This window comes from Oncorhynchus mykiss, chromosome 16, assembly GCF_013265735.2.
Source record: "Oncorhynchus mykiss isolate Arlee chromosome 16, USDA_OmykA_1.1, whole genome shotgun sequence".
NCBI classification, from domain to species: Eukaryota; Metazoa; Chordata; class Actinopteri; order Salmoniformes; family Salmonidae; genus Oncorhynchus; species Oncorhynchus mykiss.
In genome coordinates this window covers 60,705,493-60,729,973 of record NC_048580.1, presented here as the reverse complement: position 1 = coordinate 60,729,973, position 24,481 = coordinate 60,705,493, and the positions used below count along the sequence as shown (strand labels likewise).

Below are 24,481 nucleotides of genomic sequence, written 5' to 3'. Positions count from 1 at the left end.
GCTACAAGCTTGGCACACATTTATTTGAGGAGTTTGTCCTAATTCTTCTCTGCAGATCCTCTCAAGCTCTCCAGTTGGATGGGCAATGTCGCTGCACTGTTATTTTCAGTTCAAGTCCAGGCTCTGGCTGGGCCACTCACGGACATTCAGAGACTTGTCCCGAAGCCACTCCTACATTATCTTGGCTGTGTGCTTAGGGTTGTTGTCCTGTTGGAAGGTGAACCTTTGCCCCAGTCTGAGAACCTGCTCCAGAGTGCTCAGGACTTCTTCAAGGATCTACATACATTTACATGTAGGCATATAAATGTGCTCTGTTCATCTTACTCTCAATCCTGACTAGTCTCCTAGTCCCTGCTGATTTAAAACATCCCCACAGTGTGATGCTGCCACCACCATGCTTCACCATGGTGACGGTGCCAGGTTTCCTCCAGATGTGATGCTTGGCATTCAGGCCCATCGGGAACCATCGGGTCCTTGGTCACTTCCCTGATCAAGGCCATTCTCCCCCCCCCCCCCCCCGTTTGACCGGGCGGGCCAGCTCTAGGAAGAGTCATGGTGGTTCAAAATTTCTTCCATTTAAGAAAGATGGAGGCAATTGTGTTCTTGGAACTTAAATGCTGCAAATTGTTTTTTAGTACCCTTCCACAGATCTGTGCCTCAACACAATCCTGTCTCGGAGCTCTACAGACTGTTCTTTCGACCTCATGGCATGATATTTTTTTTCTCTGACATGCACTGTCAACGGTGGGTCCTTCTTGTATAGACGGGTGTGCCTTTTTTCAAATCACGTCCAATCAATTGAATTTACGACAGGTGGACTCCAACGAAGTTGTAGAAACATCTCAAGGATGATTAATGGAAACAAGATGCACCGGAGCTCAATTTCGAGTCTCATAGCAAAGTGTCTGAATACTTATGTAAAGTGTCTGTTTTATTTGTAATAAATTTGTGAAACTTGTTTTCACTTTCTCCATTATGGGTTTTTGTGTGTTGAGTCTTATTCTAAAAGATTAAATAAAACAAAGGTGGAAGAGGTAAAGTAGTCTGAATATTTTCCGAAATGCATTGTATATCATCAGTAGTACATTTACCGTTAATTCCTGTTATTTCTAATCTACAATGTTTGGTTATGGGAATTTCTGTTAATGCATTCAATATTATTCCTTTTACCGTTGTTGGAATGGACACATTGTTTGCAGAGTGCACAACCTATGCAAAACTTGTGAGAAACAAGTTTTAGTTTATTTCAATCCATTTGAGTTTTGTCAATTCAGTTTAGTTCTTGTCTTTTGTTTGGAGGTGCTATTGTCAATGTTGTAAGGACCCACCTGATTTACATTTTGAGGTAGGCCTGTAGGCTTCCTGGCATGTGTTCAAATGTAGGCATATAAATGTTCCCATTTGGATCTGAAATAGTATTTCTGATTTGGCTTAAAACACCTCCACTAATGACCTTCGAAGCTTCTCAAAGTAATGTTTTCTTCACCTCAAACAGCGAGCACATTTAAGTATGTTTTTTTTACATCACATTGAGGAACTGTCATTCTCAATGATATGAAAAATATTTCTAGCTCTCTCCGTTACAGTCCTTTAGAAACATGTCAAACGATGTATGGAATCAATCCTTAGGATGTTTTTAACATAAAACATCAATGTTCCAACCGGAGAATTCCTTTGTCTGAAGAGAAGTACATCGGTCGGAAGCGCGCGTCATGAGACCAAGGCTCTCTGCCAGACCACTGACTCAGAGGTCTCATGAGCCCCTCCTTTATAGTAGAATCCTCAAACTCGGTTCTAAAGATGGTTGACATCTAGTGGAAGCCGTAGGAAGTGCAACATTATCCATATCTTGGGCGGCAGGGTAGCCTAGTGGTTAGAGCTAGTAACTAGTAACTAGAGACTAGTAACCGGAAGGTTGCGAGTTCAAACCCCCGAGCTGACAAGGTACAAATCTGTCATTCTGCCCCTGAACAGGCAGTTAACCCACTGTTTCCAGGCCGTCATTGAAAATAAGAATTTGTTCTTAACTGACTTGCCTGGTTGAGGTTGTAAAAAAAAAGGTGTAAAAAAAAAAAAAAAAAAATCTAACTGTATTCGGTAGGCCAAGCTTTGAAAAACTACAAACCTCAGACGTCCCACTTCCTGGTTGGATTTTTCTCAGGTTTTCGCCTGCCATATGAGTTCTGTTATACTGGCAGACATCATTCAAACAGTTTTAGAAACTTCAGTGTTTTCTATCAAATACTACCAATAACATGCATATATTAGCATCTGGGACAGAGTAGGAGGCAGTTGACTCTGGGCACGCTATTCATCCAAAAGTGAAAATGCTGCCCACTATCCCAAAAGAGTTCATCTATTTTTCATGGCTATCCATTTACCACGACAAACCGATGGTGGTGCGAAGACCGCACTCAATGAGCTGTATAAAGCAAATGAGAAAATGCTCATCCAGAGGCAGTGCTCCTAGTGGCCGGGGACTTTAATGCAGGGAAATTTAAAACGCCAGACCACCTTCATGCCACACACACAGAGATGGGTAAAGAGGTCTCACCCTCCATTTGACAAATCTGACCATAATTATACAATCCTTACAATTCAAAGTAAAGCAGGAAGTACCAGTGATTTGCTCAATATGGAAGTGGTCAGATGACAGCTGCTAAGCCACAGGACTGTTTTTTGCTGTTCCAGCAAAAACTGGAATATGTTCCCGGGGTTTATCCGATGGCATTGAGGAGTAGATCACATCAGTCACCGGCTTCATCAATAACGTTGTCCCCACAGTGACCTTAGGTACATGCCCCAACCAGAAGACATGGATTACAGGCAACATCCACACTGAGCTAAAAGGTAGAGTTTTCAAGGAACGGGACGCTATCCCGCTTTGCCCTCAGACAAACCATCAAACAGGCAAAGCCTAAGTACAGGACTAAGATTGAATCATACTACACTGGCTCTGATGCTTGTTAGATGTGGCAGGGCATGCAGAGTATGTACTACAAAGTGAAGCCCAGCTGCGAGATTCCCAGTGATACAAGCTTACCAGAGGAGCTAAATGACTTCTATACATGCTTCAATGCAAGCAACACTGATTGCATGAGAGCACCAGCTGTCCCGGACTGTGATCACCCTCGCTGTAACCAATGTGAGTAAGTCCTTTTAAACAGGTCAACATTCGCAAGGCTGCAGGGCCAGATGAAGACCGTGGAATACAGGAAAATGAGGGCCGAGCACGGTCTGATTCTCATCGACGGGCCTGTAGTGGAGCATGTTGAGAGCTTCAAGTTCTTTGGCGTCCACATCACCAACAAAATATCATGGTCCAAACACACCAAGACAGTCGTGAAGAGCACATGACACCGCCTATTCCCCCTTAGGAGACTGAAAAGATTTGACATGGGTCTTGAGATCCTCAAAAGGTTCTACAGCTGCGCTATCGAGAGCATCCTGACTGGTTGTAGCACTGCCTGGTGTGGCAACTGCTCGGCCTCCGACTGCAAGCTACTACAGAGGTAGTGTGCACGGCCCAGTACATCACTGGGGCCAAGCTTCCTGCCATCCAGGACCTCTATACCAGGTGGTGTCAGAGGAAGGCAGACACCAGCCACCTAGTCATAAACTTCTCTCTAATGCAGGGCAAGCGGTACCGGAGTGCCAGGTCTAAGTCCAAGAGGTTTCTCAACAGCTTCTACCCCCAAGACATAAGACTCCTGAACATCTAATCAAATGGCTACCCAGACTATTTGCATTGCCACCCCCCCCCCCCCCTTATGCTGCTACTACTCACTATGTATGCACAGTCATTTTAGCTCTACCTACATGTACATATTACGTTGACTAACCTGTGCCCCTGCACATTAACCCTTCTATATAGCCTCGCTACTGTTATTTTACTGCTGCTCTTTTCATTATGTTTTACTTTTTCTTAACTGCGTTGTTGGTAAGGGCTTGTAAGTAAGCAGTTCACTAAGGTGTCGTATTTGGCGCATGTGACAAATACATTTTGAAGAGCGTGCAAAGGGTGGCTACTTTAACCTGTTAGAGCTCATTTTTGGATAAAAAACGTTCCCGTTTTAAGCGCGATATTTTGTCACGAAAAGATGCTCGACTATGCATATTCTTGGCAGTTTTGGAAAGAAAACACTCTGAAGTTTCAGAATCTGCAAAGATTTTGTCTGTAAGTGCCCCAGAACTCATTCTACAGGCGAAACCAAGATGATGCATCACCCAGGAATTAGCAGAATTTCTGAAGCTCTGTTTTCCATTCTCTCCTTATATGGCTGTGTTGCGCAACGAATGAGCCTACACTTTCTGTCGTTCGCCCAAGGTCTTAGCAGCATTGTGACGTATTTGTAGGCATATCATTGGAAGATTGACCATAAGAGACTACATTTTCCAAGTGTCCGCCTGGTGTCCTGCGTCGAATTCGGTGCGCAATTGCCAGCTGCTTCTACTTTACCATTTGATTCAGGGGAGAAAGCATGTGTCCAAGAACGATGTATCAATGAAGAGATATGTGAAAAACACCTTGATGATTGATTCTAAACCACGTTTGCCATGTTTTCAGTCGATATTATGGAGTTAATTTGGAAAAAAGTTCGCGTTTTGAGGACTGAATTTTCAGATTTTTTTTTGGTAGCCAAATGTGATGTATAAAACGGAGCTATTTCTAATACACAAGGAATCTTTTTGGAAAAACTGAGCATCTGCTATCTGAGAGTATCCTCATTGAAAACATCAGAAGTTCTTCAAAGGTAAATTATTTTATTTGAAGGCTTTTATGTTTTTGTTAATGTTGCGTGCTGGATGCTAACGCTAATGCTAACGCTAAATGCTAACACGAAATGCTAACGCTAGCTAGCTACTTTTACACAAATGATTGTTTTCCTATGGTTGAGAAGCATATTTTAAAAATCTGAGATGACAGTGTTGTTTACAAAAGGCTAAGCTTGAGAGATGGCATATTTATTTCATTTCATTTGCAATTTTCATAAATAGTTAACGTTGTGTTATGCTAATGAGCTTGCTGATAGATTTACACAATCCTGGATACAGGGGTTTTTTCATAGCTAAACGTGACGCAGAAAACGGAGCGATTTGTCCTAAACAAATAATCTTTCAGGAAAAACTGAACATTTGCTATCTGAGAGTCTCCTCATTGAAAACATCTGAAGTTCTTCAAAGGTAAATTATTTTATTTGAATGCTTTTCTGTTTTTTTGTGTAAATGTTGCCAGCTGAATGCTAATGCTAAATGCTACGTTAGCCATCAATACTGTTACACAAATGCTTGTTTTGCAATGGTTGAGAAGCATATTTTGAAAATCTGAGATGACAGTGTTGTTAACAAAAGGCTAAGCTTGAGAGCTAGCATATTTATTTCATTTCATTTGTGATTTTCATGAATAGTTAACGTTGCGTTATGGTAATGAGCTTGAGTCTGTATTCACGATCCCGGATCCGGGATGGGGAGATCAGAAAGGTTAACAAATAAAAATGTATTTTAGATTCGTCAAACTTTTTTTAGTTACTACATGATTCCATATGTTATGTCTTCTACAATGTAGAATAAAACAAAATAAAGAACCTTGACTGAGTAGGCGTCAACTTTTGGTGCGATATATAGCTCAAAAGGAAAATGTAATCTAGACTGCTTTTTCATTGTTAAAATAGGCCCCCCAAAAATATCTCTAACTCAAGTCATCGAATACTAACGTCTGTTCACATATTCAAATAACCGTGTCGATCTCTAATTGGTGCCGTGCTTTTGAGGCACTTTGCTTTTCTTTTTTTATTTACAGCATTATCCACAGGCGTTTCAGGTAGAAAATCCTAGGAAATGTTTTTTAATTGACACAAGCTGCCTCCAATTAATCAATCAACTTATGGTTGTGTGTTTTGTGGGGGGATGGCCTGAGCCAGGGGAAGCGTATCTCTGCGACTCTTAGAGCTACCCCCCTACTTTGTGCCATTTCCGCCTGAAGACATACCCAAATCTAACAGCCCGTAGCTCAGGCACAGAACCAAGGATATGCTTATTCTTGGTACCATTTTAAAGAAAACACTCTGAAGTTTGTGTAAATGTGAATTGAATGTAGGAGAATATAACACTAGATCTGGTTTAGATACAAAAATAAAAAAAGTTTATTTTCATTGTTTTATCATCTTTAAAATGAACAAGATGGGCCTCCCGGGTGGCGCAGTGGTTAAGGGCGCTGTACTGCAGCGCCGGCTGTGCCATCAGAGTCCCTGGGTTCGCGCCCAGGCTCTGTCGCACAATTGGCCCTAGCGTCGCCCGGGTTAGGGATGGCTTGTCTCATCGCGCACCAGCGACTCCTGTGGTGGGCTGGGCGCAGTGTGCGCTAACCAAGGTGGCCAGATGCACGGTGTTTCCTCCGGCGCATTGGTGCGGCTGGCTTCCGGGTTGGATGCGTGCTGTGTTAAGAAGCAGTGCGGCTTGGTTGGGTTGTGTATCGGAGGACGCATGACTTTCAACCTTCGTCTCTCCCGAGCCTGTACCGGAGTTGTAGCGATGAGACAAGATAGTAGCTACTACAACAATTGGGGAGAAAAAGGGGTAAACATTTTTTTTTTTATTTAAAAAAAAAAAAAAAAAAAAAATGAACAAGATAGGATGATGGAGACAATTTCAGTGAAAAATATGAGGGCAACAGTACTTGTGCAAAGTTTCAGAATGATAACTTCCAAAATGAGTGTGCTACATGACAGTTATCATGAAGTCACCCAGGTGTCCCACACAAGTAGCCCAAATGTAACCAAGTGGCCAAATTGGTGAAGGTATACATTTTGAAACAAATAACTATATACAAAATACCAAAATGGTATTCTAACACACCCCACCCCCCCCCCCACCCCCCAAACATTTTTTTGAGAAAAATAAATGGGGGGGGGGGGGAATATGGAGAGATATATATATATATATATATATTACACTACACACACAAACGTGGGTAACTATTTACACGCTTTCAATATTTGGAAGACCCTCAGTCCTCTATCAAATCTATTTACATAGTCCCAGTCTAAAACAGCAAGCAATGCAGGTGCAGAAGCACGGTGGCTAGGAAAAACTCCCTAGAAAGGCAAAAACCTAGGAAGAAACCTGAGAGGAACCAGGCTATGAGGGGTGGCCAATCCTCTTCTGGCTGGGCCGGGTGGAGATCAGTGGTTGTAGAGGGTGCAACAGGACAGCACCTCAAGAGTAAATATGAACAGTTTAGGGTTCCATAGCCGCAGGCAGAACAGTTGAAACTAGAACAGCAGCAAGGCCAGGTGGACTGGGGACAGCAAGGAGTCATCATGGCAGGTAGTCCTGAAGCATTGGCTCAGGTCCTGCCAAGAGAAAGAAAGAGAGCAGACTTAAATTCACATAAGCCAGGGAAAGTACTCCAGATATAACACACTGACCCTAGCCCCCACCCACTTTGCCATATAACCCCACCAACTTTGCCAAAACTCTGGCCAGATGCTATAGCAGTCTTTCTGATGTAAAGCAGCGGGTCACTGTGCATGTGATGGGAGACTTCATCTTGCAAACAACACAGCAACGCCTCCATGCTGTGCCATTTTGGCCCTTAGGCACATCCATGCCTGCACAAATATATTTGGGCAGATGAACACTTGTGGCAGGAGCAGAAGGGACAGGGCTTGGTGCAGTGGTGCTGTAGCCAGCAGTGGTGCTGTAGCCAGCCAGGAAGCTCCTTGATGAGCTGCTCTCTGAAGGCTTTCTGTGAGAGAAAGAGCTTTCTAATCGGAGTCAGTGCCACTGTGAAAGAATGTTCAGTTAGAATAGTTTCACATATGAGCCCTGTATCAACAGGTATAAAAAATATATATATATATATACACACACAGTGCCTTGCGAAAGTATTCGGCCCCCTTGAACTTTGCGACCTTTTGCCAAATTTCAGGCTTCAAACATAAAGATATAAAACTATTTTTTTTGTGAAGAATCAACAAGTGGGACACAATCATGAAGTGGAACGACATTTATTGGATATTTCAAACTTTTTTAACAAATCAAAAACTGAAAAATTGGGCGTGCAAAATTATTCAGCCCCCTTAAGTTAATACTTTGTAGCGCCACCTTTTGCTGCGGTTACAGCTGTAAGTCGCTTGGGGTATGTCTCTATCAGTTTTGCACATCGAGAGACTGACATTTTTTCCCATTCCTCCTTGCAAAACAGCTCGAGCTCAGTGAGGTTGGATGGAGAGCATTTGTGAACAGCAGTTTTCAGTTCTTTCCACAGATTCTCGATTGGATTCAGGTCTGGACTTTGACTTGGCCATTCTAACACCTGGATATGTTTATTTTTGAACCATTCCATTGTAGATTTTGCTTTATGTTTTGGATCATTGTCTTGTTGGAAGACAAATCTCTGTCCCAGTCTCAGGTCTTTTGCAGACTCCATCAGGTTTTCTTCCAGAATGGTCCTGTATTTGGCTCCATCCATCTTCCCATCAATTTTAACCATCTTCCCTGTCCCTGCTGAAGAAAAGCAGGCCCAAACCATGATGCTGCCACCACCATGTTTGACAGTGGGGATGGTGTGTTCAGCTGTGTTTCTTTTACGCCAAACATAACGTTTTGCATTGTTGTCAAAGTTCAATTTCGGTTTCATCTGACCAGAGCACCTTCTTCCACATGTTTGGTGTGTCTCCCAGGTGGCTTGTGGCAAACTTTAAACGACACTTTTTATGGATATCTTTAAGAAATGGCTTTCTTCTTGCACTCTTCCATAAAGGCCAGATTTGTGCAATATACGACTGATTGTTGTCCTATGGATAGTCTCCCACCTCAGCTGTAGATCTCTGCAGTTCATCCAGAGTGATCATGGGCCTCTTGGCTGCATCTCTGATCAGTCTTCTCCTTGTATGAGCTGAAAGTTTAGAGGGACGGCCAGGTCTTGGTAGATTTGCAGTGGTCTGATACTCCTTCCATTTCAATATTATCGCTTGCACAGTGCTCCTTGGGATGTTTAAAGCTTGGGAAATCTTTCTGTATCCAAATCCGGTTTTAAACTTCTTCACAACAGTATCTCGGACCTGCCTGGTGTGTTCCTTGTTCTTCATGATGCTCTCTGCGCTTTTAACGGACCTCTGAGACTATCACAGTGCAGGTGCATTTATACAGAGACTTGATTACACACAGGTGGATTGTATTTATCATCATTAGTCATTTAGGTCAACATTGGATCATTCAGAGATCCTCACTGAACTTCTGGAGAGAGTTTGCTGCACTGAAAGTAAAGGGGCTGAATAATTTTGCACGCCCAATTTTTCAGTTTTTGATTTGTTAAAAAAGTTTGAAATATCCAATAAATGTCGTTCCACTTCATGATTGTGTCCCACTTGTTGTTGATTCTTCACAAAAAAATACAGTTTTATATCTTTATGTTTGAAGCCTGAAATGTGGCAAAAGGTCGCAAAGTTCAAGGGGGCCGAATACTTTCGCAAGGCACTGATATATATATATGTGTGTGTGTATGTGTGTATGTGTGTATGTGTGTATGTGTGTATGTGTGTATGTGTGTATGTGTGTATGTGTGTATGTGTGTATGTGTGTATGTGTGTATGTGTGTATGTGTATATATATATCACACACACACACACACACACACACACACGTGAGAGAGTACAGGGAACATAACGTGCTGTTCCATTTCACTTTGGCCATTGTTGTGGGCCTGCCTCAAATAGGTTATTTCATGTGGGGTGGAACAGCAGCTGGTAGACCATGCTCCCTCTAATGTAGACAGATTGGAGGAAGCATGCTGGCTGTGTTGAGATGTATGGGTATACATTCTACACCATACCATTTTTATATATATATATACAGACATAGGCTATGGTCGTTCTCATACAAACAAACGGACCCTCACTCACAATGACTAGCTAATGTGTCCCTTACCCATTTCATTACATCTTTATATATTGCAAATAAAATGTAAAAACAATCACGTAATATTTTATATTGATTTCAAACAACGGCATCAGCATGAGAGCAACTTACCAGTCCAAAACAATGTCCTCTCCGTTCAAAAAATATGCCTCAGTTTCAAAATCAAAGCTATGGGAGCTAATGGAGTCTTCAAAAAGCAGATCTGTCTCACTTCCACGATCAATTTCCTCAAATTGTTTCTACATTGGTATATCTAGTCTTAGAATTAGCTTTCCTTGACTTATTCGCCATGATGTTGGATAAATAAACAGCTGAAGATGCAAGTCACCGAAATACTGCTGTACGTAATAAGCTTTGCTCCTTCACGGTTGAATTGGCAATGGCAAAAGAACGGTCCTCAATGGAAAGGTTTGTCTTACAACAAAGAACCATGGGATATTGCCGTTTACCTCTGCTCATTGGCTATCTACCCAGCTAGATTTCAAGACGATCAGTGGTCATTGGGTTAAAATACAGTCAATCAACGAGACAGTGGTCATATAATTGGTGCACAATGGGCTCGTCAATTGTCTTCCAATCGTTTTTTCCGGGTCAATATGTCCCACAAAATGACCCATCAGGTTTGGTTGTGTTACAAACAGTTGATTGCAAGGAAACCAAACATGACTGGATAAAGTCAGGGAAAGTCTGTCTATTTACTTAGGATGTTACGTCAAGTTGAATGACACGAAATTCAACGAGATAAGCGTTCACAAAATGTTTTGTTAGGCTATAAAAAATGGATTTAACCAAACAAAAGACCATTCATTGTGTAACAATTATCCTTGGGATTGCAACCAGAGCAAGATCTTCAAAGTAAACGATTTATTTCAATGCAGTTTGATTTTGTTACGCAAGTGCTGGTTGAAATAAGTAGTTTGATATGGGTGTCTGTGCTCAGATAATCGCAGCGTATTCTTTCGCAATTAATACTTTTTTAAATATAACAACGCAGTTGGATTAGCAAGATTCTAGGCTTTTGAAGCATGTGAGACACTTTTCAGGAATGTTTGTGGCGAACACCGTATGTTGTCGAATTGAAACCCGTATCCGGGATGGGTAGTTCTTGACCTGCTGGTGTGAGGATGTAGTCCTTGAGGTTGTTGCGCACAATTGTTTTCCCTCTATGCTGACATGTTTCTTAGGTCTGGGAAGCTGGTGTCCCCTTGTATCACTCTCCTGGAAGCAGGTCCACAGTGGGTGTGGACTGGATCTACCCTGTTGATGAATCTGTGTTGTCAGTCTGTGGTCGACGTTAGTTGTGGAGGGCCACGCAGGCCTTCACAATGGTCTCCGCTTTCTCCGGGGGAACCTCAAGGGCTTGTCCCAGGATCCTCCATCTTGCAGCAAGGATCCCAAAGCAGTTCTCTGAAATTATTTTGGATTTTGAGTGGCGGTAGTTGTAGATCTTCTCGGCATCAAGGCTAGATGAAACCTTGAATAAAATAAGTGTTTCCATAGCCTTCCTGTTCAATACTATCATATGTGTACTGTAACAACTGTGTAGCCTATGCTTTGGACATAGGCCCCCATCCTCTTATTGGGATGCCAGATCACGTTTATGTGAAGCATATCAACAACTATTGGTATAATTTTTGTGTGTATAGTGACATGTATTTAGCGTATCCTACCTGGATATGGTTCGTACCTTGCATCGCAGACTGCCATGAGGACCATTGGCAAAAAGCCGTTGTAGTAATCGCTGCCCAGGTTTTCCGGATGTCAGAACCGAACATGTTTTCTGTCCAACAATCCTCAATCTGCCCAGTGTGCCATGGAGGGATAAGCAACACAATCCTCCTTCGGGACATGCCAGATAGCCTGGCACACTTCTGTGACGATGGCAGAAACATTCCTAGCTTATGAGTTACAACTCGCAGCAATACTTGGTGTGCTGCCGCTCGCCAAAAACCGAAAGGTCACAGACAGACTTTCTGCAGCCCTTACGGGTAAGCTGTGAGTTTTCTTCTGCAAGATGTTTTTTTTTTTTTCCCCCACCTTTATTTAACCAGGTAGGCTAGTTGAGAACAAGTTCTCATTTGCAACTGCGAGCTGGCCAAGATAAAGCATACTATTGTGAACAGACAACACAGAGGGGCAAGCCAGTGAAGGAAGTCGTAAAATCGTGCAACAGACATCCGAAAGTTGTGAACACCTTTCACCATGGCACCGGCAGAGATGGTCGCCTCGCTTCGCGCTCTTAGATAACTATGCAGTCGTTTTTTAAATGTATTTCTTACACTGTTACCCCAGGAAATCTTAAGTCTCAATACATACAGCCAGGAGGAACTATTGGATATAAGAGCAACGTTAACTTACCAACATTACGACCAGGGGTACGACTTTCCCGAAGCGGATCCTCTGTTTGGTCCACCACCCAGGACAATGGATCGGATCCCAGCAGGCGACCCAAAAACAACACCTCAAAGGGCAGACGGAGCGGTCTTCTGGTCAGGCTCCATAGATGGGCACATCGCCCACCACTCCTGAGTATACTACTAGCCAACGTCCAGTCTCTTGACAACAAGGTAGACGAAATCCGATCAATAGTTGTAGAAATTGTAACGTTCTCTGTTTCACAGAAACATGGCTCGCTCGGGATACGTTATCAGAGTCGGTACAGCCACCTGGTTTCTTCACACATCGCACCAACAAACAAACATCTCACTGGTAAGAAGGGCGGGGGTGTATGCCTTATGATTAACTAGTCTTTGTGATCATAACATACAGCAACTCAAGTCCTTTTTTTTTCACCTGACCTAGAATTCCTTACAATCAAATGCCGACCGCATTATCTACTAAGAGAATTCTTCGACTATAACCACAGCCGTGTGTATCCCCCCCCCCCCCAAGCAGACGCTTCGACGTCCCTGGAAGAACTTCAATGGACTTTATGTAAACTGGAAACCACATCCTGGGGCTGCATTTATTGTAGCTGGGGATTTTAACAAAGCTAATCTGATAACAAGACTTCCTAAATGATGTCAGCATGTGCGACCCGGGCTGGCAGCATTCTGGATCATTGCTACTCTAACTTCCACGACGCATATAAAAGCTCGTCCTCCTTTCGTCAAATCTTAGACTCCATTTTTTTGTTGCTCCCAGCTTATAGACAGAAACTAAAACAGGAAACGTCCGTAGTCGGACCCGCGTTGAACAGACCTGAGCAATCTGATTCCACCCTTCAAGATTGCTTTGATCACGTGGATATGTTCCGGATAGCCTCCGACAATAACATTGATGTCTTGAGTTTATAAGCAAGTGCATTTGTGATGTTGTACCCACGGTGACGATTAACTTCTTGATCCTACTTGAGACGCAGACGTCTCAAGTAGGCACCTGGAAATGCAAATGCGCTACGCTAAATGTACTCGTTAACTCAAACGTTCATTAAAATACACATGCAGGGTATTGAATTAAAGCTACACTCGTTGTGAATCTAGCCAACAAGATTTTTCAGATTTTTAAAATGCTTTTCGGCAAAAGCATGAGAAGCTATTATCTGATAGCATGCAACACCCCAAAATGCCTGAAGGCGACGTAAACAAAATAATTAGCGTAGCCGGCGCTACACAAAAACGCAGAAATAAAATATAAAACATTCATTACCTTTGATATTCTTTGTTGGCACTCCTATATGTCCCATAAACATCACAAATTGGTATTTTTCCCGATTTAAATCTGTCCATGAATGCCCAAAATATCCATTTGTATAGCCTGTCTGCTTCAGGAAAAAAGCTCTCTTCCAACACGCACTCATGTTTAAAAATTATATAAGTTGCCTATATTCTTTGACAAAACACTTCAACCTACTTTTATAACCCAACTTTAGGTATTTGTAAACGTTAATAAGCGATCAAATTGATCACTGGGCGATCTGTATTCAATAGCAGCTACTCAAGAAAACAATGTCCATTTTTCAATCTTCCAAAATCGATTGTTGTAGGCTGGATGGAATGACGGATCTATTGGTAATGTCTCAAAGGATTTTTGTCAATGGAAATGACGTTTTTGGCGACATCGTGTGGAAGCTGTAGGAATTGCATCCGTCTCCATATTAAATTTGGTTTCCTTTAAACAATACATGAAAGGGGCACATGGATACTTTTTTCAGCTTTCAGTGACCAGTTTTTCTTGCGCTTTTCGATGAAACACACGCTCTGTTATAGTCACAGCCGTGATTTAACCAGTTTTAGAAACTTCAGAGTGTTTTCTTTCCACACATACTAATCATATGCATATACTATATTCCTGGCATGAGTAGCAGGACGCTGAAATGTTGCGCGATTTTTAACAGAATGTTTTGAAAAAGGAGGGGTAGGATGAAGAGGTTAAAACCTTCCCCAACCAGAAACTCTGGATTGATGGCAGCATTCGCGCTAAACTGAAAGTGCGAACCACTGCTTTTAAATCATGGCAAGGCGACCGGAAACATGACCGAATACAGTGTAGCTATTCCCTCCGTGGCAATCAAACAAGCTAAGCGTCCGTATAGAGACAGTCAGAATTCAACGGCTCAGATGTATGTGGCAGGGTTTACATTCAATCACGGATTACAAAAAGAAAACCAGCGCCATCGCAGACACCATCTTGCTCCCAGACGAACTAAACCACTTCCTTGCTCGCTTTGAGGACAATACAGTGGCACTGACACGGCCCGCTACCATAACCTGCGGGCTCTCCTTCACCGCAGCCAACATGAGTAAAACATTTAAACGTGTTAACCCTCGCAAGGCTGCCGGCCCAGACGGCATCCCTAGCCGCGTCCTCAGAGCATGCGCAGACTAGCTGGCTGGTCACCTCCACCCTATCAATCAGATGTATTTATAAAGCCCTTCTTACATCAACAGATGTCACAAAATGCTGTACAGAAACCCAGCCTACAATGCCAGAACCTAGGAAGAAACCTAGAGAAGAACCAGGCTGAGGGGTTAAGGGAATTTTTTATCAATAATGACTAATTATGTATACATTTAAATCAGGACTGACTAATCAGAATACTATTATATTACTGTATATGTATGAATTTTCTTTATAATCCTAGTACTGAATATAATGTGTGTAAATATAATCAAGAATTAGAACAATGACTGTCTGTTCCTTGGTAGAAATTAATGAACTTATAGCCAGACTGGATAGAATGCTTATCTACACAGGCAGACCTTGGTTCTATTCATAAATTATCTTAATAGGGAGAGACGACGTGAGAACCATACAGCCATTGTACTGGAGCGGAGATGAGACGGGCTAGTACTAAAACTAAGGACGTCATTTTCAGTTTATAACCTGTGGTAAAATGTATAATGGGCAGTACTCCCGAGAATAAAAGCTGCTGATTGACTTTAAGACTGGTCTCTGCATTTTATACAAATAAGAGTCATACAGGTTCTTATGAATTGACAGAGTGATTCATTTTAATTGGGTATTAAAACATAGAGGAATATAATTCCTGTAACAGGGGTGGCCAGTCCTTCTGGCTTTGCCAGGTGGAGATTATAACAGAACATGGCCAAAATGTTCTTAGATGACCAGCAGGGTCCAATAATAATCACAGTGGTTGTCGAGGGTGCAACAGGGCAGCACCTCGGTAGTAAATGTCAGTTGGCTTTTCGTAGTCGATCATTCAGAGTCTCTCTACTGCTTTCTCAGAGTTGAAAACAGCAGGTCTGGGACAGGTAGCATGTCCAGTGAACAGGTGACACCCTAGACCCACTCCAATTTGCTTACCGCCTCAATAGGTCCACAGAAGATGTAATCACACTGCCCTAACCCATCTGGAGAAGAGGAATACCTATGTAAGAATGCTGTTAATCGATTACAGCTCAGCATTTAACACCATAGTGCCCTCAACTCGTCATTAAGCTCTAGACCTTTGGTCTCGACCCCGCCCTGTGCAATTGGGTACTGGACTTTCTGACGGGCTGCCCCCAGGTGGTGAGGCTAGGTAACATCTCCACCCCGCTAATCCTCAACACTGGGGCCCCGCAAGGGTGTGTTCTCAGCCCTCTCCTGTACTCCCTGTTCACCCATGACTACTTGGCCATGCAAGCCTCCAACTCAGTCATCAAGTTTGCAGATGACACTACAGTGGTAGGCTTGATTACCAACTACAATGGGATGGCCTACAGGAAGGGGGAGAGGGTCCTTGGAGTGTGGTGTTAGGAAAACAACCTCGCACTCAACGTCAACATCACAAAGGAGATGATCGTGGGCTTCAGGACACAGCAGAGGGAGCACCCCCCTATCCACATCGACGGGACCGTAGCGGAGAGGGTGGAAAGCTTCCTCAGCGTACACGTCACGGACAAACTGAAATGGTCCACCCAGACAGTGTGGGGAAGAAAGCGCCGTGGTTTGTCAAAAAGAGTGCCTTGGCCCCTCTTGCTTGGTTAGCTACTCTGGCTCCCAAGCCCCCTAGTGGATATAGGATATACACTACACAAGGTGGACTTCACCTCTGGGTGGAATGCAACGAAAAGAGTCTGCTGCCCTCAAAAAAACTAACTCTACTCACGTGCACACACGTAGATCAATGGAGTGCAGCTTGTAGAAGCCTTTTTAGAGGTAGTTCTGAGCCACTGTAAACTAGAGTTAACACAAAGACTGGATGTCTTTGGGATCAGCTAGCATGCCGGCTGGTCACGGGTACTTCCAGTCTGAGCTAAGTAAGCATTGGCTTGCTGACCTACTTAATGAATGACCTTTTCAATGGAAGCGGTCTGTACTGCAGCGGTATAGCTGCCGCACAAGACGCAAACTTGCAGCAAGCAATGCAAAGTTATTCCTGTTTCTACATTCCGTTTTGAAATGCCGTAAAAAAGCTAGCCTACTTTATGTGACAAAGGTCATACACCTGTTTTTGTGGCAGATGTTATGCCCATCAGATCTGAACGAAAACAATTGAGGGGCAAACTCTCATTCTCCAAATTTTACATTTTCTCAGATTAAATATGACAGGAATTTTGATATGTCTTGTGCTTTTTGGAGCTAATTTGAATAAGAATGCTCGATCTGTAAAAATTAATTCCAGTTGGAATTGTCAATTTATCATTTGTCCAAGTCTATGGTGGGAATTGCCTCACTGAATTTTAGCTAATGTTAGTCACCCATGGTTGGTAGATGTTTTGAATCTGTTTTAAAATAGGCAAAGCTCTTTATCTTTTTTTTTTATTTTATTTATTTTTTATTTTTTTTTACTGATGTAACAACACATTTTTTCAGAGTTTGTAGGTCTCCCTCTCCAGCAAGATTATGAATACAGCTTTGTTTGTAGTCACTTTGGTGGTACGTTGAATGTTGGGTTAGCCTACTTGATCAGAAACTTTAACCTGAGATTTCCCTTATCCAGGGTTTTGAGTGTCAATGATTTACAGAAGTTGAGTATGAAGTCTACATTTTTATGACTGTTTATTCTCTTTTTGCCCTCAGGGCTGATCTCGGACGCCAATATCACCAATGCTACAGATTACAGAACAGATGGTATATGCCATGAATTGTAAGGAAGCCACAGAGAAGGTTGTCCAGTCATGGTCACGTTTCAACTCCGCTGGCCAAACTACTCTACTGGAGACTCTGAAAGCATTCAGTCCTATGTCAAAAGACCTTTTCGATACTGAGAAAGAACTGGCCACTTTTATTGAGGGACTCAAAGATGAAGGTCACAAGCCTACTGTACTTAAAAGCAAAGATGTTTATGGTTACAGGTCTTGTACTGCAGTACTGAGGCCTGTAATAAAGACACAAAGCACACTGGACATTGCTGTCTCAAAGGTTCAAAAGCCTGGCAAAAAGAAGGGTAGAAAACCCCATGGCAAGAAGACTGAAATCAACTATTCTTTGTTAAGTGCAGCAGCAAAAGTTGTCCTGAAGAATCAACCCACAATTATTTTGACAAATCTGTCAAAGGAGTCTCTCAAACAGACTGTCCTCTCTCAACCACCGACCTTGGCTGTTGTGCCTGTTCAGATGCAGTCATACATAAGACTGACCAACATCACTGGACCCTCTACAGGCCACACAGCGAGACTGCAGTTCCACACAGGTGTATGGTCAGGAGAGGTGACTGTGCCCAACTCTCATCGACCACTATCTCTAACAGGTACCCAAGTACAGCCTTCGGAAGGTACCGGAAACTTAGCAAAATCTGTCACTTTGAGGAGAGTGAACTTTTTGCCCTGCCCAGTCAATATCATCGGAGTGCCTGCCATACTGCAAAACGACCGGGTTTTGAAGGAATGCAACGGAATGCCTTGCTGGAGGGACCAGAAAAGGAAAAGGACTGACGAGGCTGAAGACAAACTCTGTGTGAAGAGGCCCAGAAATGAGGTCTGGCTGGTCAAAGAGCAGTCTGAAGACCTTAGACTGAGTGAGAACAACCTGAGGTTCAAGGTGATCAAGGTTGATGACTCGATCACCGATGAGGAGGTGAGGAGGAAAGCCCAGAAGATACTGCAAGTTAATCTGTCACCGGTCATAGAGATTCAACCACTTATTGCCTACCCAATGTGACCGGCCGTAATATCTTTGGCTGCATTTACACAGGCAGCCCAATTGTTTTTGTTTTTTTTAAACCCAATTATTGGCAAAGATCTGATCAGATTGGCCAAAAGACCAATAATTGCGGGGAAAAAATATTTTTAATTGGTCTGTGTGAACACAGCCTTAAAGTCCTTTTGTCCTCCATGTAAATTTCATCAGTTTGTTGCATCTCATCAAGGCAGTGCTTTGTCTTTTAGCTGTGCTCAGCTTGGGAGTATTGATTGTTTGGGAGGCTTTTTGGAGATTTGGAAAATCCTATTTCTTTGTTAATATGTTTAGATAAGGGGACGCTGGGTTATTGCCTAAACATCCAAAAATATGGTTTAAAGTTTTTTGTTTACACTGCACATACTATAGACTGCCCCTTGACTGTTGAGTGATGGAATGGTGAAGTGTGAGGCGCAATGGCTGTCCCCATATGAGTTGTACCTGCAGTATATCCTTCTTTACGTGTGTTTTTGGGACACTGTGAAATTTCATTCATCTGTTTTATAAATGATACAAACATCTGATAATGAAGCCATGTCATGTATAACTATGCAGCATTAATTTGCTAGAATATTAGATATTTTATATACATCACTTTTTAGTCATGTCATGTCATTTCTACTGTATGTTGGATTAAAGGGGCAATTGACATGGTGTGTTTTCCTGATGTGTTATAAAGGTAGTTTTTTCTTTTTTGGACATGACAGTTAAGAGATCCTAGCTATATGTTAACATTTTATGGCTTTTATTCTCATTTGTACAAAGTTTAAGGCATTTTATTCCATTATCTGCATTTCATTTGTAGAAGAATTTACATGGCCTTATGAGTTTTCAGTGTTTTTAAAGCCTCTGGAGGAAACGCTCTAGCCTATATTGTGTATTATCTGACATTTAGAACTATTCCTAAAGCATTTTCTAGCTTTGAAATTTGATATTTGGACCTTGTTTTTTTCTGTAATTGGAGGAAGTATGCCAGTTGGTTTCTTTTATTCAAGTATCCAACTCTCCATTAGGTTCAACTGATTTGATTTATCCGTCCTTGACCTTTCCATTCTCAATCGAAGGCAGAGTAAAGCTTTTTTTTGCGTTGGGTTATATTTTGCTTGCTTTGATTTTCATGTGCCAAATTTATATTTTTGGTGCTTCTCAATTGCACTTTTCTTTTTTTTTCTCCTTCTCCCCCAACTGAGAATGTTGTCTCTGTTAGCTACATATTCTAAATCACACATGCTTTGAACAAAATGTCTGAGGCACTTTTAGGTTTGTGAAGAGGTAGAGATACATTTCATGTTCAATGTAGCTTAATTTATATCTATTTAAAAAACAACTTTTTTTAAAACTTTTTGTATGAACCACAATGATACTCTTAACAAAGACATCTGTTAACATGTTATGGTCATTGTGTGTTGGGAATTACTGTTGAACTGTAAAATAAAGCATTTTGACCACTTCTTTCTCTGGATTACCTGGCATTTACATTTTAATAATGGGTCATTATACTCATAACCATGTTTCTGATGACTAGTACCTTTTTATTTCTTTACTTTTACCCCCTTTCCCCCCCCCCCCCCCAATTTCGTGATATCCAATTGGTAGTTAGTCTTGTCCCGTCGCTGCAACACCTGTACGAAGGTCGAGAGCCATTGCGTCCTCCGAAACACTACCCTGCCAAGCCGTATTGCTTCTTGACACACTGCTTGCTTAACCCAGAAGCCAGCCGCACCAATGTGTCGGAGGAAACAACGTACAACTGGCAACCGTGTCAGTGTGCATGTGCCCGGCCCAACACAGGAGTTGCTAGAGAGAAATGGGACAAGGACATCCCAGCCGGCCATACCCTCCCCTAACCCGGGCGACGCTGGCCCAATTGTGCGTTGCCTCTTGTCTCCCGGTCGCAGTCGGCTGCCACACAGCCCGGAATCAAACCCGGGTCTGTAGTGATGCCTCAAGCACTGCAGTGCTTTAGACTGCTGCGCTACTCGGGACACCCAATGACTGGTACTTTTGCCTGAAACCTGAATAGTTACGTTCGTTCAAGCTAAATCCTATACAGACTTAAGCCTACATAGTGTTGTGACACACAGGAGACGTGGGTTCGAACCCAGTTGGTCAATAGCAGTGTGAAGGGAAATGTTTGCTTCTCTAATAACCAATTTGACTGGGTTCATGCAAGTGACTGACCGTGCCTGGGAGAATCCTCATCAGTATTGGCAATTCTGTACGCCCAGAACATTGTTTTGAGGCCGGATATCTCAGTTTCAAGGTCTAAGCTTGGAGGGAAGCCTCATGAGGTATTGGTCGCTCACATGCATGCACCAAAAGTTAATGGTGATTTTATGAATAATGTAACTCATGCGAATATAATTTGTCTGTTTAAGCAGTATATAAGAACTAACTGGACTGCCCTGTTGGAGCTCTTGACTGACGTGTAGTGTACTATGGTGCATTGAGTTTGTTACCGCTCCAGCTTGCTGTTAATAAAGAATGATTAATTTAAGATTGACTTCAGGTGTCCCTGGTGATTTCCCTGACAATTTGGCATCACAAACTAAATGATTGGTTCTGCCTGCGGAGTTTTCCAGTGAGGGCCTGCGAGGGAAAACCGCTGGTGCACTTTATAAAGCGTGAGGGGAAATTCCTGTCTGACCAACAGACAAGGACCCTTACTGCGAGCTGCCCAGGAGGGGACGCATCATCCGTGGACAATTGAGGGACACTGCAACTGAATTTCAGTAAGTCAATTTAAAAGATTTAAAAATACAAATGTTTTGTAAAACTAAACAAAAATGAAGGTACTATTAGTCTTAAGAAGGCTAGAGCTTGTCTCATAGACCAGACTAGAGTGAGGGCAAGTAACGGTACCATGGAAAAGCCCCGCTGACAGCTGTCTAGGCATTTATAAGTGTCGATGTGGTCTGTAGCCACTGGTAATTGCACAAGGTGTTTTTGAGCACGTTTTATTTTATATTATTAGTTCTAAGAGATTTGTAATTTAGGTAAGTGGGAAGCTGAGTTCAACAAATTACATTTGGAATAATAACAGGATTGAAATTTAGATGAGATATTACTGTTAAGTACTGAGTGAATGAGAGCTGTCGGGACTAACTCTGGTGTGAAAGAGTTGTCTCTGAATGAATACCCCAATCAGTTCTGTGTTAGCTGAGTTTTTCAATCTATAACATTATTTAGGGGTTTTGTCCACCACCGCCCGTTGATCTACAGGTAGTGAGCACTGACAGGAGAAGCCATTGAGAAGTTTGAGAGTCTAACAGCTGAGATGGGTGAGTGCTGTTAATTGATTACGCCGAACACAGATTTCCTCAAACATATGTACCTCTCAGGCTGGCTGCACTGTGATCATTGCTGGTGGTGTGGATGTGAATACCTAAGTATAGAAGCAGCAAGACTAAGAATCCATTTGGGCGATGGGGAGACTGGGGCGATGGGGAGACTTGGGAGATTCGGCAATTCTGGGGAGATTTGGACGACTGGGGAGGCTGTGAGATTTGGACGACTGGGGGAGGCTGTGAGATTTGGACGACTGGGGGAGGCTGTGAGATTTGGACGACTGGGGGAGGCTGTGAGATTTGGACGACTGGGGGAGGCTGTGAGATTTGGACGACTGGGGGAGGCTGTGAGATTTGGACGACTGGGGGAGGCTGTGAGATTTGGACGACTGGGGGAGGCTGTGAGATTTGGACGACTGGGGGAGGCTGTGAGATTTGGACGACTTTCTAACTGGGAGATTTGGGATTCTGGGTAGATTTGGAAAGAGTGGGGGAGATTTGGGAGGTTTGTTAGACCGTGCCCTGGCCGTTCTCCGCTTAGTGTGCCCAGGTACATCTATGTTGTGAGTGGCTACCTGGTTGATCCTGCCAGTAGCATCAAATCAAAAGCATATGCTTGTCTCAAAGATCAAGCCATGGAAGTCTAAGTACACACGGTTCGTACAGTATAACAGAGACTGGGGAGAATTGGGAGAATTGCGAGAATAAGTATTTGGGAGACTGTAACTGGGAGATTTTGGAGACTGGGGATACTGGGAGATAACAACTGGGAAGACTGGGAGTTTTTGGAGGACTGGGATGATTTGGATGACTGGAGAGGTTTGGGTGACTGGGGAGATTTGGGAGACTGGACATTTTGGAGATTTGTGAAGGCTGGGGAGATTTGTGAAGGCTTTAATCAGGTAAGCTAGTTGAGAACAAGTTCTCATTTGCAACTGCGACCTGGCCACGATAAAGCAAAGCAGTGCTACCGAAACAACAACAACAACAACAACAACAACAACAACAACAACAACGACGAGTTAAATGGAATATACAAGCATACAGTCAACACAGTAGAAAAAAAGAGTCTATATACAGTGTGTGAAAATGGCATGAGGTATGGCAATAAATAGGCCATAGTAGCAAAGTAATTACAATTTAGCAGAATAACACTGGAGTGATGGATGAGCAAATTATGAATAGATGATGGTGTGTAACTAGTGATACTGGCGTGCAAAAGAGCACCAAAGTAAATAAAAACAATATGGGGATGAGGTAGGTAGATTGGGTGGGCTATTTACAGATGGACTATGTACAGCTGCAGTGATCGGTTAGCTACTCAGATAGCTGATGTTTAAAGTTAGTGAGGGAAATGTAAGTCCCCAGCTTCAGCAATTTTTGCAATTCGCTCCAGTCACTGGCAGCAGAGAACTGGAAGGAAAGGCGGCCAAACGACGTGTTGGCTTTGGGGATGACCAGTGAGATATACCTGCTGGAGCGCGTTCTACGGGTGGGTGTTATTGTGACCAGTGAGCTGAGATAAGGCAGAGCTTTACCTAGCATAGACTTGTAGATGACCTGGAGCCAGCGGGTCTGGCGACAAATATGTAGCGAGGGCCAGCCGACTAGAACATACAGGTCGCAGTGGTAGGTGGTATGAGGTGCTTTGGTAACAAAACGGGTGGCACTGTGATAGACTGCATCCAATTTGCTGAGTAGAGTATTGGAAGCTATTTTGTAGATGACATCGTCGAAGTCTAGGATCGGTAGGATATTCAGTTTTACTAGGGTAAGTTTGGTGGTGTGAGTGAAGGAGGCTTTGTTGCGAAATAGAAAGCCGAATCTAGATATGTGAAGACTGGGGAGCTATGTGAAGACTGACTGGGGAGCTATGTGAAGACTGACTGGGGAGCTATGTGAAGACTGACTGACTGGGGAGCTATGTGAAGACTGACTGACTGGGGAGCTATGTGAAGACTGACTGACTGGGGAGCTATGGGAAGACTGACTGACTGGGGAGCTATGGGAAGACTGACTGACTGGGGAGCTATGGGAAGACTGACTGACTGGGGAGCTATGGGAAGACTGACTGACTGGGGAGCTATGGGAAGACTGACTGACTGGGGAGCTATGGGAAGACTGACTGACTGGGGAGCTATGGGAAGACTGACTGACTGGGGAGCTATGGGAAGACTGACTGACTGGGGAGCTATGGGAAGACTGACTGACTGGGGAGCTATGGGAAGACTGACTGACTGGGGAGCTATGGGAAGACTGACTGACTGGGGAGCTATGGGAAGACTGACTGACTGGGGAGCTATGGGAAGACTGACTGACTGGGGAGCTATGGGAAGACTGACTGACTGGGGAGCTATGGGAAGACTGACTGACTGGGGAGCTATGGGAAGACTGACTGACTGGGGAGCTATGGGAAGACTGACTGACTGGGGAGCTATGGGAAGACTGACTGACTGGGGAGCTATGGGAAGATGACTGACTGGGGAGCTATGGGAAGACTGACTGACTGGGGAGCTATGGGAAGACTGACTGACTGGGGAGCTATGGGAAGACTGACTGACTGGGGAGCTATGGGAAGACTGACTGACTGGGGAGCTATGGGAAGACTGACTGACTGGGGAGCTATGGGAAGACTGACTGACTGGGGAGCTATGGGAAGACTGACTGACTGGGGAGGTTTGGGGAGAATTGGAATAAGGGAGAAATGG

General features: G+C 43.2%; 1 protein-coding gene across 5 annotated transcripts in view; it reads left to right on the top strand.

The window, feature by feature from the left end:
* The window catches only part of LOC110492475 (coiled-coil domain-containing protein 71), a 53,495-nt gene that overhangs the window by 13,789 nt on the left and 15,225 nt on the right, over nt 1–24,481 (top strand). For 2 of the 5 annotated variants that reach the window (XM_021566824.2, XM_036947485.1), the window contains exon 2: nt 17,389–19,948. The exons of 2 other annotated variants lie outside the window; for them this stretch is intronic. In XM_021566824.2, the coding sequence (XP_021422499.1) occupies nt 17,416–18,468 (1,053 nt within the window). In that variant the 5' untranslated portion in view covers nt 17,389–17,415 and the 3' untranslated portion in view covers nt 18,469–19,948. Of the gene's footprint in view, nt 1–4,735; nt 4,755–17,388; nt 19,949–24,481 lie in introns of those variants that run through there. One more of the 5 variants, XM_036947486.1, reaches the window with a different exon arrangement.